Source organism: Diprion similis, chromosome 5 (genome assembly GCF_021155765.1).
Source record: "Diprion similis isolate iyDipSimi1 chromosome 5, iyDipSimi1.1, whole genome shotgun sequence".
NCBI lineage: Eukaryota > Metazoa > Arthropoda > Insecta > Hymenoptera > Diprionidae > Diprion > Diprion similis.
The window spans coordinates 540,018-560,006 of NC_060109.1; the positions used below are offsets into that span (position 1 = coordinate 540,018).

Below are 19,989 nucleotides of genomic sequence, written 5' to 3' on the forward strand. Positions count from 1 at the left end.
GAGTGACGTCAAGTTACAACGCGTGATTTGAAGTGACTCAAAGTGACTTCGCGATGCCAAATGACGTCATGTGACTTTAAGTGACATCATTTAACGTCACGTGAGTTCAAGTGATTTCACAGGACTTTGAGTGACCTCTTTACTTGACATACCTTCAAAGATCCATAACGGATCGTGACTAATTCTCACCTTTAAATGTTCACGGAGAAAGCTGTCTCTCTCGTTTTCGAGAAGTCCGTGTAGCAGAGCGACAGGTGGAAGTTCGTGAAACTTCTCCGACTCGGTAACACCGTACATCAAATCGTACCTGCGAATACCGACAAACGACACGTTACCGGTTTAGTGTTCAATGTGAAAAACTTGCAGCCCGTCGTAAAAATTCCATCGCCTGAAAAAAGCACTCAGTCTCCTCACCTGCCAAATACCTCGGTACTTTCCATCAGCTCGAACGGGTTCTTAAGAACAACTGCACCGTCAATCAGGGGGGCGTAAGCCGGTACGTGTAACGGCTTAACGATACGAACACCGAGGAGGGAATCGAGGGGTCGATTCTGCAAGCAATTTGACAAATCCTCGTCCGACGTTGTCGGGCAGTTCAGAGCGTGGGCGACCTGCGGGAAGCCGAAGTAAGAAACCTTGAGTCAAAAGCATGATTGTGTCGCTGTAAAATGTCTCTTTCAATCTTCCTTATTTATTCTTTCTACTTGTTTTTCTACGGATGGAAAAAGATCAGGTTTGATGAAAAATGATCGGTGCATCTCTTGCCTGTTTGGTCACCTGCAGCGGGGCTTTTCCAATTGCATTGGCACTCAGTGCTGATCCGGACATCAGAATTCCACGCTTGAATAACCCGGTACCTGCGGAATGATAAATTTACTTCTTACTGCGAAGTAAACAATATCTGTGTTACTGGATCATTCTGATATACTAAACGATACGATTGAAGAAAAAATCTACGAGAAGTTGAACTCAAGGCGTTACTTAACTTCGTACATTACAATTGCTTCGAGTAATTTTATCTGTTAATTGCGATTTCATGATTTAAAATAATTCGAGATCACTTATGTGAATTCCAATTGAATGAATCGCAAGCTTCATACGATTCCAAGTGACTTGGATTAATCAATTTAACGAATAGATCATTAAAGGACTCCTGACTAATTGGTAGGTGAATTTCAATTCATCCCATTGGATACCAAAATGAAAAAGGTACCTCAGCGAATCTCTTTTCCATCCATGATGGATCGCTCTCGTGTTTTAGACTCTCTTTTTTTCACCTCCTCCCTTTGATCTTTTCCGAACTAAACTCACCCTTGATGGCCACAGGACTTATGAGTAGTAAATTGGCAAATATTGCGCCAGTGCCATGGCCGACAAGCGTTACGCTGTTGGGGTCACCACCAAATTCAGCGATATTTTCCTGCAGCCACAACAGAGCCGCGACTTGATCCAGCAGCCCAAAATTACTCGATGCATTGTCGTTCGTTCCTGGCCTGAGGAAACCTGAAAAATTTACAACGTACATTATGAAAGAGAGGTTTATTGATTGATTGATTGATTGATTGCGCTTCATTATGCTCAAGAAAACTTTGGGGCAAAAGATAAAAGTAGAATATATTGTGAAGTATATAGAAACATGTGAAATTGAACTAAAAGTAAAAAGAAGTCGAGAGTACGTAAAAAACCAAGATTTATATCAGCGATAGCAGAAAATGCAAGCAAAACTACAACGAATGGAAATAATGTTAAGTGATTAGCGATATAGAAAATAAAATACTAGGAATGAAATGCAAAAAAAACGAGGGAAAATTGAAAAAGAAAATAACCAAACCGACTGCAGGTAGAAATTAATATCCAATTTCTTCCATCTGTTCTACAAAATTACGCGCGGAGGGTGAAGTGAAGATTGATAAACTCGATTATAATTCGGTATTCAACCGCCGGATTCCGCGGGGCACTTTGCTTCATATTTCTCTGTGCATCGCTGCTCGAGTCTTGTTGCCAAGACGAAGTAGTCAGCGCCTCGCCTCCTCCGCACCGTCCCTACATCTTTCCATTTGCCTTTTTCTTCGCCCTCTCCTTCGCCCTGGACCTTGTTTAACTCTCTTATACAAGAGATATCTATCTATCCATGCCTCGCCTAACGTACTACGGTACCTTAGTACTAACCACTTCCCCAGCACTTTAACCTAATTTATGATTATGGTTTCCCTACTGTATTTCTTTTTTCCTTCACCTCGCTGGAGTTGCCTTTCGCATTCTCTATTTTTCTTTCACTATTTGTATTATTCTTTACCCTGGGATATCCTTTTTTTTTCTCTCGTCTTATATTCTCTACTTATTATTCTTTCTGTTTACATTTTTCCAATTTTCTTTTTTTCACCTTTTTCTTCTAATTTTCTTCTTGTACCGTACATTTTTTAATTACTCACAGAGTATCGTCGACCGACAAATACTTGAGGATTTTAAAATTACACCTGAGAATATACTATACGATGAAGAGTTGTTTGAATTTTTTAAATGTTGATAAAGTCTTCGGAATCGGAATGAAATAAACTTTCATTAATAAACTTTCATTAATGCGCTGATATTTTGCAACGACGATATATACCGTCGTTATTATATCCGGCTGCAGGTGGTCTATAAAGTGCGCCTGCATTATATTGGAATTCAACGGGTAGGTACAAGGAACGGATCGTAGGATCAAGTTATTGCCGTTTGAGTCTAGTCTGTGGTAGTTACGTGTAACGGATTAGGGGCGGATTATCCGTCCTTGTAAGTACCGGCTTAAGTATACGTATATCCGAGGCCCGATGAGTTATTCCAACTAAATTAACCTCGCTTTCATATTTCTCAAAAATAGTTATTCCCACTTAACTGTCACGGATTTTGAAAATCAAATTTTTCACCAAAACGCTCCGATATCTGTCTCATCGATTGGCTATTCGAACAGCTTTGAAAGTTTAAAGTAACTTTGATTAAAAATCATTTTCAAAACACACTAAGAATTTCGATGTGCAGAAAGAAATGGAAAAGAATTCCTCTTCCGTTCGACTACTCAATATTCGTATTTCTTCTTTTCTTTGTTAGCCTAGGCTTAGTCATTGATTAACTAACCAAGCAGCTTTTAAAGTTCAAAGTGAGTTTGATTAAAAACGATTTTCAAAACACACTAAATACCGATGTGGAGAGAAAATTGGAAATTCCTCTTTCGTTCGACTACTCGATATTTCCATTTCCTCCTTTCTTTGTTACGTATGCTTTTGTACAATTTCGACTGATTCAAATAGCTACACCATCGGTCATAGCTGAAAATAAATTCGTTAGCTCGTTCGACGCAACGGTTCACGCTCCCCGATCCCTTTGACAATGTTTCCGGCTTGTATTCAACGAGGCTAAAACCGCCGGCTGATTGGTGGCAATTAAATAATTTATCGCTGACAATACACGGTTCGTTATATTCTATATGCTTGTTCCCAGTTCGCGCGGTGGGAGACGAACGATCCTATGCAAAATTTATTCACCAAACGTGAGAGAAGGAGAGAAGGAGGGAAGGAGAGAAAAAGAGAAAAAGGACATAATTTTAGCGAAAATTATTGCCAATCATGCGGTGTATAATATGTGATTTAGAATTGAAGAAAAGGAGAAGAAACGATGTCTCGTTTATATATGTTTATTACTTTTTTCCTCGAGTTTCTTCAATTTCGAAGAATATGTTTGACGGTAATAAAATATCATCAATACTGATACGTGTACAATAGGGTAGATCAAGAAAACCGACTATTTTTTTCTTTTTTTGAGTCTCGTGTGACAAAATGTTAGTTTTTGATGTTCTAAGAGCCCACGCCAAAGGACAGCTCAAAAAAAAAATTTTAAGAGGTCGCTCCAAATTATTTAAAACGTCAAAAATCGTCAAAAATTTAATTAAAAAAATTATATTTTCAGTATTTTGTTTGATTTTTAATTCATGTCGTCGTGTATTGATATCGATTCCTTCTTACTAAATTAAAGAAAAAAAATTCATGAAATTTTAATATGAATCTTAAAAGGTCGCTCGAAAAAATCTAAAGAAATGCACTAAAAAATTGAAAAAAAAATTATGAGCGACCTTTTAAAATTCAAATTTTGAACTGAAACTTTCGGAAACTTATTTTTTTTTTGTCTATAAAATTATACCGTAACGAGAAAAAAATTAAAAAAAAAAAAAAAATCGATTTTTGACAATTTCTGACGTTTTAAAAAATGTGGAGCGACCTCTTAAAATTTTTTTTTTGAGCTGTTCTTTGGAGTGAGCTCTTAAAACATCAAAAACTAACATTTTGTCACACGAGAGTCAAAAAAAAAAAAAATAGTTGGTTTTTTTGCGCTACCCTAGTGTACATAAAATAAAACCGCAAAGAAACGATAGATTAATCATTTCTAATTTTGCGCGTATATCTTGTATTGATTTTTTACGAAGAGATAAAATCGTAAGATCGATGTTTAATTCACGCTGCTCGAAACAAAACTTTTCTAATTTTTCACGATAAAAACAATCAAACGAATATACATATATTCTTCCCACAACTCGTCCATACTTGAAACTACCGCGATAAGAAATTATTAAAAAGTCCTGATTCAGTTGAAAAAAAAACTTTTTCCCTCCGAATTTTGAATCTTTATTTCGTTTTTCCTTTATTATCAAACAAAAAAGAACGTCCGTGCATAGGTTAATAATTAAACAGCAATAAATATGGCACGTCCGTATGCCAATGACGGGACTGAAGTTAAGTGCGTGTGCAATCGCACACAGAGAGGATCAGGGATGAAAATTACGCAGGTTGTGCCGACGTACTGTTATGGAAATTTTTGTCCAGTCAAAAATCAATAACTTGTTTGTTACGCTGATTAATGGGAACGATCGAATTATGCCTGCTGGACGGGGAGAATACCGACAAATATTACTGAAGCAGCGGTATTTAGCGGTTGAACAAATAACTGCGGGGAAATCCTGGCGCATTGTCGAGGATATTATGAAATTACAGCGTTAATTCCAGGTGTTGAGAGCGCGCAGCCTTCTATACAAATAGATAGCCATGCATACTGGATGGATTTAAAATTCATAGAGGCATGATATAATGCGTTCCAATTAAAAGTGTCTACCTATCAGTGCGTGCAGGCTGAATAACGAGAGGAAAGAAAAAATAATAATGACAACAACAACAACGAAAACTTGAGAAAAGTCAGGGAGTTATGGTGGTGGACCATAAGAAAAAATACAAGTACCCACTTTTTTTATAAATCATTTCCAAACTTCGTTTTTTTTTTCGGAAATAGTATTGTTCAATTTTAAATTATATTTCTGTAAAACGTATCGATTCTATTTTGTGTTTTAGACAGAAATTTATGTACTCGAGGTGCACAACTTTTGGAGTTTTCTTGGTCATAAAAGTTGGCCAACGTTGGGTATAAAATTTTTGTGGGAAAACGTTAGGGAGTTCTGATTTTTTTTTTTTTTTTTTTTTTTTATCAAGGGAAGAAACATGGAAAATTGAGGGAATTTTATTTGAACAAACTTATCGCCACCCTGATACCGGAAATACGGTAATAATTATTGATCCTGTGGGCTCACCGAGAATTCCGAGGCGGAAATTAATCGTGACGAATACAACGTCACCGTAACTTGCCAGCATGCTACCGTCGTAAGGATTTCCGCTGTTCCATTCGAAGCTTTCACCGTGGATGAAAACCATCACTGGATACTTTCGCAGGGTCCGTTGACCTGTAACAGTTGAAAAGAAGAGTGAAAAAAAGATCAAAGAAGAAAAACGAACGGAGAAACAAAATATATCCACATTTTATTTGCCCGCAAAAAATGTTGCAGGAACTTTCCCAGTTTTCGTAATTACTGGATGTGTTATTGTTTTACTCACGGTGCAATAATAACGCAATTTTTATGACGTACTGCTTTTACAGAAAATAATGCAAGCGAGCCGCGGAAACTCACATAACTCGACTTAAGTTTTTTTTTTTTTTTTTACTGTTTTTCTGTATTGTTTTTTCTTTGTTTCTTTTTCTTTACTCCAGTTTATTTTTCATTCATCCTCTTTTAGTAAAATAGTTTCACTTCGACGTTTAAGGGGGAACTTCGGTGAAATTTTGGTGATAACGAGGTTTTTTTTTTCAAATTAGTTTTTTTACTTTTTAAACATCTTTTATGATGTTTTTGGAAGAATTTTGTTGTAAGGAATTTTTGATCACATCTTTTTCAGTCGTTTCAAAAATCAAAAACTCGATATTATCAAAATTTCACTGTAGTTCCCCGTTAATTGAAGGAGAAATCTATGGTGATGGAATTGAATTTTGATATCTTAAGTAATACAACATAACAGAATTTCGTGAAACTTTGCTTTCTCACACATCTTCGTTTATTGTGTCTCGGGAATAAGCTGGAATGTTTTTTTTTCTTCGATTATTCAAGTTTTATCAGAAAACTATAGAAAAAAATGTGAAAATCGTGATTCCAGCCTGCTATTTCAAATGCAATAAAGGAAAATCCTAACCTAAACACCGACCGTAAAACCTACCAGAATTCTTATCGTCATCTCTTTACCAGCCGAATTTCTTTCGCGTATATTCGCACGATTCGTTTCGTATAATAGAAGTGAAATACCGGCGGCCATGTCAAATGTCAGAGTAAACAGAAGAGGATCAAGAAAGAAAGAACAGAAGGAAGAAGATAAATATGTGTGGTGGGAATGAAAACAAAGAACCAGGCCACGTACGAGGGGTAACGCAATTTTTTTTCCTCTCTTTTCACCACCAAGTTACATCATTCACGCATTCCTCGCTCACCCGCAACACACGATTCAACATTTCCGAACATTTTCCGGATCTCGAAATCTTAGGTGTCCTCTTTTCCAATTTTCGAACCATAATACAGCCCCTTAAACGTTAATTCAAATCTCAACGTCCCTGAATGAGGATTTTCAGTTTGTCAAAATCAAAAAAATACAAAACCAAGAAAAATTTGTATTCCGAACTCCGTCTAACTTTCCTGATATCGATTGGATGAAAGCAGTTGTGAAACGAGTTTTATATTCACTTTCCACACTCGTGATAACGATTCTAAAACCAGACTATATTTAGTTGGATGGAAAAAATTTCTTTTATCACTGATACGAATTCATTTTTGAAAATTTTCGATCACCGAAATCGCACTCCTTCAGTTTACACTCTGGAGTTTCTGGTTCACGAGTGATATGAAAAATGGCTTTAGATTCTCCCAGGTCAGTGTTAGCATCCCCCGTAATTTATTTCCCGAGGGGTGGACGATTCACTTTACGTTTTCGATATTAGGGAATAAATTTCACTATTCACGAAAGCGTAATATACGATCCGCTCGGCTCTCTCAGCAGGTGAAGGGAGACTCTCTCGAAAGGTTCGGAATGCGCCTGACCTACATACGTCACCATTTCACCCCCGCCAATGGTTCTTCCCTCGAGCGTTGCAACCCCATGTAAGTGAGGCGATTCCAAAATATAAGCTGAGGGACCGAATTACCGAACCGATTACAGTCCTTAAGGGCAGACTTAATCCTGTACCGTAATTGGAGGAAAAAGTCATTGAGTGTTTTTTTTTTTTTTTTTTTTTGAACCCCTTCGTTCCATCTACGGCAAAAATGTGTTCAAAGTGAAGAAAGATTTGTTGCATTTTTCATAATATATACTCAAAGTCAAATATATTTAATCAAAAATATTTCTTCAACGGTTAACTTGGATTTTTCTCTTTCATTTATATTTGATTGGGGAAAGAATTTTTTAGGTACAAGGAGAAAAAAACAGCTGATTTTCTTTTGAAAAGAGTGATTCTTTCTCTTTTTTTTTTTGCGGAATGCGCGTAGTTGATGAGTAAGAAAAGAAATTGATTTATTTGTGCTGAATCACGAAAGGTAAAGAAGGTATGATTTGAAATTGAATGGTAATTTCTTTAAGCGTATGAGAATGCTGAAATTTTTTTTAAACACATCTTTTATTACAATAAAGTAAACTATCACAATTACGCATAAAATATTCGCGTAATAGTTTATTCCGGTGTTTTTGGGATCAAACTATTTCGAACGCACATCAATAACAAGAAAGGCAAGAAGTGGAATTGAATATTCGATGCAGACGTAATCGTCACAGTTATAAATCTGATGAACTTGTGCGATGCAAACGTAAAGAAAAATCGAAGACAAGAAAATCAAAATTATGGATAGAATTTTTTTTCTTTCTGTTTTTCCTTAACTAAACAGCAAAAATTGATATCCGTCAAAAAGTGAGAAAATTTTTCAGCCAAACGGAAGTTTTACGTTGTTTAAAATTCGATATGAATACAACTCGCCTCCAGTATCGATATATACAATATACGTATAACTGCAGTAATAATACGGAAGTAAATATTTACTTTACCGTGCCGGTAACCATGCCAAAAGCGTTTTTTAATTATTAAGGCTTCCCCGGAAGTGAAGCGAGGCGTGGCGAGGAAATAACCGACTGTGTTCGCCTCACGGCGATGCGATGGTTTGATTGTGAACCGGCGCAAGTAGTAACGCAGCTTGTGTGGTCAGCCTGCAGTGTTTAGAGCTACGTTGGAAGCGCTTGGATCCTCGGCTTGAACGGATTTAACATGCTGCTGCAACACTCGCGGGGATCGCGGTGGGTGTGTTCAAAGTTTTGAGCAGCCGTAGAGGGATTTCGATTCTACAGGGCGTTTCAACTATACGATATATGTATTTTTTAAATCATAACGTAGGTATATTCAATATTCGTCTGTTTTTCACACGGTGACAAATGGACGAAAGTCAGGCGGGAGAAACAATTTTTTATAATTATATTCGTTGAAATTAGAGAAAGTGATTATTAAACGAAATCTATACTTTTTTTATATCGTCAAAGGTGATGAAAAGTTAAAAGGATTCTCTTGAATATTATTTTTGTGGCTGGTAGAATTGAGTTGCTTTTATTCATTGAACAATGAGAATAAAAATTACGAGGAAAATAACGTGAAGTTCTGTCGAGTTTTTTTCTCTGCGAAATTCTGATTTATTGTTTAATACAAATTTTTCTCAAATACAAGCAGATCTACGATTTGTGCGAATCGTAGATGCAAGAATGATTTGAAAATTTGTAAAACTCAATCGTGAATTTTCTAAAATAATAAATAACGCGTAATTATTCCGAGTTTCAGAGTTGCTGTAAAAAGCAACTAGTCATTTCGCAAAATTGTGAAAAACGAGAGAAAGAAATGAAAATTGTATCATTGAAAAGTTTAACTGTGGAATGAAAAAAAATATTTGAGTAAATTTTTCATCGTGTTTTTAACTGTTACTATTTCGTTAATTAAAATTCTTGTCCGTTCGTCGTCGAGCATCGTCAAACCTCCCTTAATCTGCAGGATATCACGTTCCGGCCGTTTTTGCAGCACGCGTATTAATATAATGTGCACGGAGATCGATACTCGATCTGCAATTATTGATATACACGAGCCGCGGCGCTGGGCTGGGCGAAAAATGAACGAGGGTTGCAGGGTGGCTTAGGGGTGGTGAAATAATGATGCCCGTGTCGATATTTGCCTCTGAATATAAGCGCCAGCCTACACAGCATCACGGGGTGTGAGTACAGGTGTGTCGGTGTATTTTTCACCGTAAAGCAGGAAGAAAAATTGCACCCCCTACCTGTTTTAACATCCTGTGGTAAATAAGAATTTATCACGTTAATGCAAAATATAAATTCGCGTCACGAATACACATACAGCATATATATACAGCAGCATGGTGCAGGCGGAAAAGCGAGGGTTGTGGTTTTGGTGAACGTGTGGTTTTTAGATTCGAAAAAAAGGTAACACGCTGAAAAACAGCGGAGAAAAAAAAATTGAAAACACGAATTGAAAATGAAAAAAAAAAAAAACACGCGGCGTTATGCATGAAAAATAAAATGAAATTTTTTTTATAAAATAATCACAGGACGGTTGAGAATTAATTTCCAAAAATACGTAACCATGGTTTTACTGTGTTTCGTGTCCTCGCGGCTACACGTGTCAACCAACCCTTGTAATTTATGTGCACAGAAGAAAAACGATAAAAGTGAAGAACAAATATATGGTGAAAAAAATTCCTGCATCCAAGCTGAATTGACGACATCCGGATCAGCGTGTTCCATGCTAATAACACCTGCTTCTATGGTTTTATTAGTTAGATTTATTTATTTCACTTTTCAACCCTTTCGCAAAATTTTTCTTTCCTCTTAATTTCGACATCTTGTTTTGCCTTGGAATTCGCAGTGATTAACAATCAACGTATCCGGCCACTCTCGTAAATAAACTTTTCGTGACTCCCTGCGAAATCGATTAATAAATCAGAAATTCATCGCTACAGCAAGTCAAAAAAGCTTGTTAAAAATTCTTAAACTCACGGAAAGTTGGGCGAAAAAAAAAAAAAAAAAAATCCGGCGTACTTGAAAGAGATCAGATTCGAAAATATTCCAAGCTTCAAGTACTCTCCTGAAGTACTCTGATCAAAAAAAAAAAAAAAACAGAACCTGCCCAAAGTAATCCAACGAGCTTTTTGCATCGACTGAAATTGCGGGAAAAATTTAGATACAAATTCTTTTTCGTCTAACGAAGCTTTCTTTCGCGTTCAAACCGAATCTATTCGCCGCGAGGAAGTTCACCCTAAACGTGGACGCTGCTGCTATCTGAAATACGGCTCGAAAAGCTTCTCCTGGAAGCTGCGAGCTTCCGGGAACCCCGCAGAGATGGCGGCTGCGGAAACTGCCGCAACTGAGTTTGCTCAATACTTGTGCAGCGCGAGCTTTTCGGTCGAAAGTTTATCGGCCGGAGAAAGAGAGGGTCGAGAGCTTGCAGCTGACACTCTGCAAGCTCCGGTGACGGGGAGAGGATCTGGTGCTTGCAACAATTTTTCCGTTCAGCGCTTTTGTTCCGTCGACTTTTTTTACTCCCGAATATTTTCCTCCGCGTTTCGTTAGAGTTTTCTGTTAATATTTTTCCTCATCCTTTTTTTATACTCGGAATTGAATCTTTCTACTCGGTAGAAATCCTGGCTGCAGAGTGTACTTGGGTGAAAATAAAAAGAAAACAAAGAAGCCTCGTGGCATGATCAAAGAAACGAGACTTCATCACGGTATCAACGTCTTCCTACTCCGATTATCATTAAAATATTTACCTCTTCGAGTATATTTCCTCGACGTTTGAAATCTTGTATTCATGCATATGTATGTATGTATGTATATAGGTATATGTATAAATGTATTATACAAAGCTCGGAACAATTACGATCGGATCAAAGAGCGCTCTGTTTCCGGGACGAAGCACCGTTCAGAAACAATTGAAATCTTCAAATGCATCGTTATTATATTCGTAAGATGTAGATAACGAAGTCTGCTCGTCAGGGAATATATTTGATTATTATTAAATGAAATTCTTGCATTTGTTCCTCGTCTTTTTTCGCGTATCGATTACAACAAGTGGAATAATTTCCTTCGCCAAGTCGAAGAGAAGTTCGTTAAATATAAATTTCAACTTCGACAAGCCCAAGTTTGACGTTTTAAAATCCGATTCAATCATTTTACAATTCTACTAATGCTTTTACCATCGATCATCGATGATCATCAATCGCGTTTTATTTTTGCTATCGCATTATCCGTCTCGCGTCGAATACGAGTAACAAAAATGGAACCCGCGGCGTCAAAGTCTTGGATGGAATTCTTACGGCGAGTAAGTACAAAGTGCGAAACTGTGTCGCAAGTTTTTCACTCAAAGCTCGGAAAATTGAGACGCTCAAGGGGCGAACGGCGGGACGGGACTTGAAATGGAGAAACAAATGTTCGGACACATTTCGCGTTTCACATCTCTCACACTTCACATCTCGCGTTTCGCATTCCGCGACTCCAAATCGCCCTCGGCTCAATCGTGATCCAGCTTACACGACACGCCGATAAATCCACCATCATCGTCTCTTCTCATTTCAACTTCTATCTAAACAACTTTTTCAAGTGTACAAGGCTTGCAAGGACCGATGAAAATTTTCTACAAAATGTTGATAAAAAATAATATATAAACACTGTCGGCCAAAAGTTTGCGTACAACAGTCGAAATTTCTAGAAAATAATCAAATTTCCAAAGCAGCGTTTTGAAGAAGACAAATTTACCTTCATTTTGCTTTTTTTTTTAATTCTATAAGAAAATATCGTTCAAATATTCGCGACAGGAGACGTGAAATCTAGATTATTTATCTTTCAGTACGACGGTAAGTGTACGATATGAAAATATTTGTTCAATCGATAAGGTAGAAAAAACAAGAAACAATCAGAGAAGATAATAAACAAAGTCGAAAAGCGCAGTTTTTCCACCATTGAGAAATTCCGATTGATAATAAAAGAGCTCTAGAAACGACAGCAACAACAACAACAACAACCGGATCTCGCGGCGGCTAGAAGCGGCTGAGCTTTATCTGATTTCACGGTTAATCCTTTAATTGGATAAAAAGCTCCGACTCTCCGTCCGCGCTCTTTCTTTCTTTCTTTCTCCCTCTCGTCGTCGTCAGTCCGATTCCATTTTTCCGCAACGCAGGAGAAAGTAGGACCTATAGGTAATCCGGAATTCGAATATCAATTGATAGGCGAGTGAATAAAATTTTCAATAATAACCCGGATTCGCAATTATAACAATAAAAACGCTGAAAAACTCGCTCAATACGGAAGAAGGTTTCAGCGGGAGAAAATAGAGGTTCCATATTTTCCCTCGGGGGTGTGAAATCCGACGTAGAAAGGCGAGACCCCCTGGATCCTGGGGCAGGGGGAGGGATCCTGCAGGATTTTCCCACCCCTTCGGTAATTATTTCCAAAGGTTTTTGTCCGTGCTTGATAAATGACGCTTGTCAGCCGCTACGGGGAACCGCAGAAAATCGGGGAAAACGTGGGCAAAGGTAATAGAAGAGGCGAAGGGTGACGTCGATTTTAGGTGTTCATTTTTTCCTTCCCCTTCTCCTTTCCTTCTCCTCTTTATTTCTCGCGCCGTTTTATTCGCTCCGCATTTTTATTTTTAACAGACATTACACGCGCCCTTCTGTAACCGAATCACTTGACAATCGTAAAGCGACGATGCAGAGCCGGTGTTTTTGTGTTTTTGTGTTCTCTCCCCTTCTCTCTTCGCTCTTTTCTCTTCATTTTCTTCATTTTTGTGCTCCTTTGAGCGAAACTCAACCCCCGTACGTACAGCCGGCTGCTAAAAAGAGAGAATTAGATGGAAGTAATTAGTTCATGAAACGGACAGGTACAGGGTAAACTGCTTAATCGAATTCCTTTTTATTACATCCCTACCGTATATCAGAGCTCTGCTTGTATTTTCAGAGGGAAAACAGAACTGGGGGTGGTTGGATGGATAACTGGGTAATAATCACTTTGATCACATTCGTTTACGCCAAATTTTTCCTTCCTCTTTTTTTTTTTTTTTTTTTTTTTTTTTCATTCTACGTTTTTCATACTCGCGGATACTTCAACCGTGGAAATTCATTCGAAATGTTTTTCATATTCTTTTACAAATCTCTTTACAGTGACCGGACAGTCTTACGGATAGATTTTATGCCTTCGTGAGAATGAAAAATACGTTGTAAATATTCTTTCGAGACAAAAATAAAACCAGAAGAATTCCGTCGACTTTGCGATTACCTGGAGATTCTATTGTTTCAATTTATCGATCGATCTGTAGATATCAATTGTTTTGCAAATCCTTCGAGAATCCTGCAATATTTCGTAAAATGGCGTGAAGATTGCTATGCATGGTAAATACAGAGTCACGGAGTGAGGGAGAGAGAGAAAGAAAGAGAGAGAGAGAGAGAGAGAGAGGAAGGCGGAAAATTTACGGTTCACGTTATTGCCTACAACGAAGCCGGAAAGTAACTCGAGTTATTCAACGAAGCGGTGAAAGCCGAACAGCCATATTGCTTCACTCACTTTGAAACTGCAGCCCGCGTCTCACGTATTGCATCGACTCGGGACTCTGAATTTGACTCCGATTAAACCCGAAGCCAAAAAATTTGCAAGCATTTCTTGTTATTTTTTTATTTATTTCTTTTTTTGGTTTTTCATAATGTATGATTTTAGATTAATAAACAGTTGTCTTATAAGAAAAAAATGAAAAAAATAAATAAATAATTTCAAACGCAGGTATTTTTTCATGTAAAAATTCGGGAACTTGGCCAGATATTTTTCTATCGATGTTGATTACGTTTTGGGGTTGAGAGAAGAAAAAGAGAAATTCCGACATGACCAAGATAAGAACCACCCTCGTATACGGAGACCCATCGACTTATTTCGAAATAATACGCGCCCGGGTGTCGGCTTAAAGTGAATCCCTCGGAAGGGGGTGGGGGTGTGATCCACCCTGTTTCCGGATGATGCGATTTGTTTAGCTTAGTAATCGAGACCGAGGCTGGTGCTTCTCTCCCGGGATAACCTTCGCCGAGTTGAATATCGGCACCGTTGATACAGGCCTCGGAGAATCTCCACACCCACAACGCTCATTTGCCAACAAAGCACGGGGAAACAATTTTCCCAGTGCAACAACGTGCGTGCTTTTCGTCTCAGATTACGAGGCTTTTCAATATTCACGCGGCTGTTGACGCGGGAAGCGTGTCTATATTTTTTTTTTAGTTTTTTTTTCCTTCACCCTCTCCGGTGGAGAATGAAAAAGCAAACAGATAATAAGAATGAAACGGAATACGAAACAGCGACAGAGACAGAAGAAGGAAAAACTGTTTTTTTATATAGTTATGCGATAGGACTTGGCAGCTGGATGAAAAATTTTTGAAAGAAAAATTAATGATCAAGAAGTAGAAAAAAATTTTTTTATACTTTTGTTTTCAAATAAACATACAAATTTGGGGAAATATAATATCGTTTATTGAGAAAAAGTAACGAGGAGGAAAAGAAAGTAACCTTCGGTGATGAAAAGTAAAAACATGGGGGATGAAATTTTTGATTTTAGCAGAACCGTGACGTCATTGCTTGGTTGGTATCGTAAAACCGTGATTATTATAACTTCAGTAGTTTTCTCTCGTATATTGGAAATACTAGAAGGGTTGAAACTGCGTTCTGCATAAGAAATACGAAATAATGAAAGAGAAGAATGAACTCTGAAAATTGCACTACGCATTTTGCCCGGCTTCGGGGTAATCGCAAAAAATGAGGGAAAACTTGAGCGGAGGAGACCGGAAGTCGTCAAATCGCGTAGACGGTAAAACCAATTGCCGAGAATCCTTCCTCTGCTGATGAGAGTTATTAAAATCTCATACATTTTTTTCGTTCAGGGTCGTTTAAATGCATGCCGCTACCCACGCGGTCAGTCCTTTTCCTATCTTTCCTATTTCCTTTTCCTTACGGAGCTTCGAAATACCCGGATTCACCTGCAATAACCGGACTGTCATGTCGGACACATGCGAGGCTTAAATAAGCTCCGTTATAAGCTCGGCGAAACGAGATGACAAAGGTCTCGATTTTTTTCTTCTTCCCTTTCCGTTTCGTAATTGCGTTTCAAGGTGGTCGCGGGAAAAATTATTATTACTGCAAAACGTGGAACGCGGTAATTAATTTCGGAAACAAACATCCGATACGTTTCATCGAAAACGGATGAAAGCGGCCAATCGATGACATTATTATCATTGTTGTTGTTGTTGTTGTTATCATTGCTGTCAACGTCATCGATAATTCTGTTATTGTTATTGCTCTGATTTTTTTCCTACTCTGCTGCCTGCTGACGTTGATTTGTATTCGACGATGCCTCTAATTACACCCAGTTACTACCCCTATTCCAGATTAACTTGGCAATTAATCAAACGTATTCAATGACAGTGATAATAATCATTTGCTCCAGTCTGAAGCACGCGTGCAGCCACCGTGAAGACTGAAGGGGAAACATGTGCATATCCTGCATCGAAAGCCTTCCACTATGACGTCATTCGAGTCACTTGTTAATATACATACAGAGATTGATTCGGTTTGATTATTTGAAATTTTTTGTTCGAGTTTTCAGATTTTTTAAGGAGAAAAGGGTGTGAATGAATTTTCAAATTATCGCATATGACCCACAAATTTTTGAAACAATTCAGTATTCTTACCTAATTCGATGGTAAATATTTTGTGAACCATTCGGGACGGGGTTGAAGTTCCGAATTTGAAAAGTTTCGAAGGCGATAAATTCCGAATTTTCTAGTGGTGAAACTTAAACTACGAAAATCAAACTTTGACGGAACAATAAAGTTTCGAATGGTCCGAAAATTGACGCTCAAAGTTCCGGGAGTCCGAAGATAAGAAAATTTGAAAATCTGAAACATCAAAATTCCGAGTGATACAAGATTTTTAGTTCTGTAAGTTAGTGGCTTCGGGAAATTTCATCACTTTATTTCGATCTTTCTTTTCGGAATTTTGCTCCATCGTAACTTGAATTTTCGGAATCTTGCACTTGCAAACTTTGATCCATCGGTTATTCGACCACTCGAAACTTTCTTGTATCGTAAATGTTTGATATCTTCACTTGAACTTTCGCCAGTAAATAATTCACTCTTCCGTATCCTTTCAAATTCGGCATTTCAACACCGTCCCCTAAAAGTTGAAAGAAATGCGATCAGTCAAAATAAGAAAAAAAAAAAAAATCCCTTACAATACAGTCGAGATTCGCAAACTCTTTCACCAAATATCGAAGAAAGATTTGTTTTCTTCTGATTTCACGCGGTGCGTTATTCCGGGGTTAAATCGGTGGAGGCAAAGCGTGAGTGTAATTGGATCGACGTGCGAGCCCCGAAACCAAAACCGTTCGTTCATCCGAGGATAATTATTGCCGGCGAAGTGATTGCCCGATCCACCGTGCGAGGGTAAAAAAAGGGGCAGCGGAGAGTGACCGGAAGGGGACGTCACAGCTGGGTTGCAGATATTCGGCGGGGTAGCGAGGGGCGCGAGGGATGGGTGGGGGTAGGGGGGGGGGGGGGAGGAGGAAATTCGGCTTAGTGAAGCGGAAAACTACCGACGTCATGAAAAATGGTGACTACAGCCACGCGGTCCGGGTTTAAAACCGTCGGGGGAAGCCGAGCTAGGCTGACCATCCTGCTCCTTCCGAGCCTCGTTAACCACCACCTCCAGCTGCCTTCGACGCTCAGCCGGCTATCTTTCACGTCTCAAACCCCGAACCGATCGACCGATCGAACCACCCTCCGTCATCCCATATGTCAATTCGCTCAGCGAAGCTCAGGATTCTTCCTGCCGATTTATTTCCACCCCCATTTCCGTCCACCTCCTGCTTCTGTCTTCTCTACTCCTCCTCTTCCCTCGAAGAAGATACACCGTGAACGTGTCCTTTGGTGGCAGTCTTCCGAGGGTGGGAAAGGGGAGCCGTTTTACTCCGCGGTGCATGGATGGATTTTCGGGGCGCGTTGCGAGGAAGTGTTAGTTTTTTTTTTCTTTTTTTTTTTTTTTTTATGGTCTAGTTTATTTGTTTTTTCTTCTTCATCTCGACTGAGTGATTGGAAGACAAATTCAAGCCTGAAATAAGAGGGGACATTTCGTTTCGACATCGTCGCAGAACCTTTGTCTGATGATCGATCTGGATTAAAGTCGTTTTTATGATTCGTGATCAATTGGCAGATGCTTGCTTGTTTCAAAAGATGACATTTTTTTCAGTTTGTTGAATAACAACTTGACTAGAGAATTTTAGGATAGTGAAAAGATGAGTCTTGAGATCGGTATTTATCTGCGCAGTGGATCGTGAATAACGCAGGTAAAAATGAACGAGGACGATGTATTTCAACGAACGTTTCAACCCCTGATGAGGACTCCCTTCGGAGTAAAATTTACTATTGCTAAAGAGACAAAAAAATAAAATAAAAAAATAAAGAATACAAAAATGACAACACCTACATACTAACCTTGGAAAGTAACCACGCAAAGAAGTAAAACGAAAGAACGGAAAGGAAGTTAGATATCATCTACGCATTAATGACTCGGATTGTAGAAAAAAGTTGGTAATAAAGATCAACGATCAGCAGGACGTTGGCACTAAAAAGTTCCAAGAACAGAATGATGGCGGTGAATCACGTATCCCTTGGAGTCAAGCATCGCGCAGCCACACTAGAGTGAAACCGTAATGCCAACTCAGGGATTGTCTGTTAGCTAGCAATGAAGTTTAAATGTTGCTAAGGTGTTCTACATCCTGTCTCAATCCAACGGAATTCGTGTAACCTACAATGTAGCACGTCTCGAGAAGTGACCTCTTGTAATATTTCATGGTGTCCAGTGGTTCTGGAAATGTCCTTGAATTTTTCTTGGGTCCTGGAAAATATCCTTGGATTCGTTACGGATCTTCTACTGGACACCACGATCGATGATCGACCAGGTAGTCATGATCCAAATTATGTTTCGTATTCTACATATTCGTTTTCTTTATGGTTGTTTTTGTATTCCTATGCAAACGCCATTACAATCCATACACGGTTCATCCGTCAATGAAATGTTGGGAGGTTGTCTGAGAATGAGTTCTAGGATAGAAACGAGACGAGCATCACGATCAGAAGCAAAGTCGTCTCGTCATATGATTCAAACACCTTGTCGAATAAGGGGGATAACCGTAATCTTTGTGCGAATGAAATGACCGGTCCAACTATCGAATTCGAAAGCCTTGCACGCTGTGACTGAGAGATAAAAACAGTAAAACGTGCTTGAGGCTCGTTCGAAGGCTTGTAAGTCGCAGTGCTTAAGGTGATATCATCTTCCTCGTCTCTGGTGGTAAAACGGACTTGATTCCATATATCTCTGACCATTCCACGCCGGAGCGACATCCGCGTCTTACGTGTCCACCTACCAGCGTCCATATGCCCATATTATATCCGGGTTTTATGCCACTTGGATGTTTTCTGCACCGTGAACCGTATATCAGCTGTGACTGGGCATTTTTTACGAGGCCTTAGGCGTTCTGGTGGCCTCTGGTATCGGGTCGTCCTGCATGGAGTGAGGCATCGCCTTCGCCACCCTGCCTAGATACTCTGGGCATATTTCAGGGCGACTTTACTCTGCCAATCTGCTGAGTGGTGGACACCATGCAAGATTCATTCGAACGATACTCGGGGCTCGAGGTTTCTCGCCTCGTTGAAACTTTCGTTGATCGTAAATCGATCGATATTAGCCAATCCAAAATCACCTTGATCCTTGTTTATCCTTTGCCAAACCATTATCGACAGAGAAACAAGCTCGAAATAATTTTTTGGATAACGATCTTGATCTTTTCGCCCCATGCGTGAGTCTGCGATATGAGTTCTGGGCGAAGTTGAGGACGATAGATATTTTTCTAAGAACCTTTTTTAAGGATTATCGAGGTTCCGAAACGTAGAGATTTTATGCAATTCGAAAAAGTCAGTTTTCACGGAAATCTGGACTTTTCTCGTATCACCGAGGTTGATCAAAAGTAACAAAATCAATGATCACAGGAATTTTTTTTACTAATTTTTGCCATCGAATAGTCTTCTTCGATCCATACAATTCTTTTGTTTCTTCTGTTCAAATTATTTCCTTCTATTTTAGTTTTTTTATCTGCAGCAGATTGTAAATCTGCACAGTCTTCTCCGAGAGAAGCAGCAGCAGCAGCAGCAGCAGCGCTAATTAAAACATAATAAAATTTAATGGACGTTAAGGTTGGAGCCATTTATTACACTTGCGCAGCTAGACACCGAGATTGAAAGCGAATTGATGCTGAGAGAGGGAATTTTGAGCTTCGGGTAATGAATTATCGTCGAGTTATATTGAGAAAAATTAATGAGCTGCATGATATTTCAGAAGAGTTTACTATCAATCAATGAAATATGTGTTAAGTGCGATTCTTTCGGATGGACGGTTCAACAATCGTAGGAAACTTCGAACCAATCAACATCAGGAACGTTTTTTGCAGTAACAAATCACTCGTCACTTGTCT

The 19,989-nt window shown here is 38.8% G+C and overlaps 1 protein-coding gene across 2 annotated transcripts in view; it reads right to left on the reverse strand.

Moving 5' to 3' along the window:
* LOC124406271 overlaps positions 1–19,989 on the reverse strand; it is a 51,518-nt gene that overhangs the window by 9,803 nt on the left and 21,726 nt on the right. For both annotated transcript variants that reach the window (XM_046881626.1, XM_046881625.1), the window contains exons 3-7: positions 5,612–5,761; positions 1,312–1,503; positions 766–857; positions 415–611; positions 190–307 (exon numbers count right to left, since the gene is read on the reverse strand). In XM_046881626.1, the coding sequence (XP_046737582.1) occupies positions 190–307; positions 415–611; positions 766–857; positions 1,312–1,503; positions 5,612–5,761 (749 nt within the window). The remainder of the gene's footprint in view (positions 1–189; positions 308–414; positions 612–765; positions 858–1,311; positions 1,504–5,611; positions 5,762–19,989) is intronic.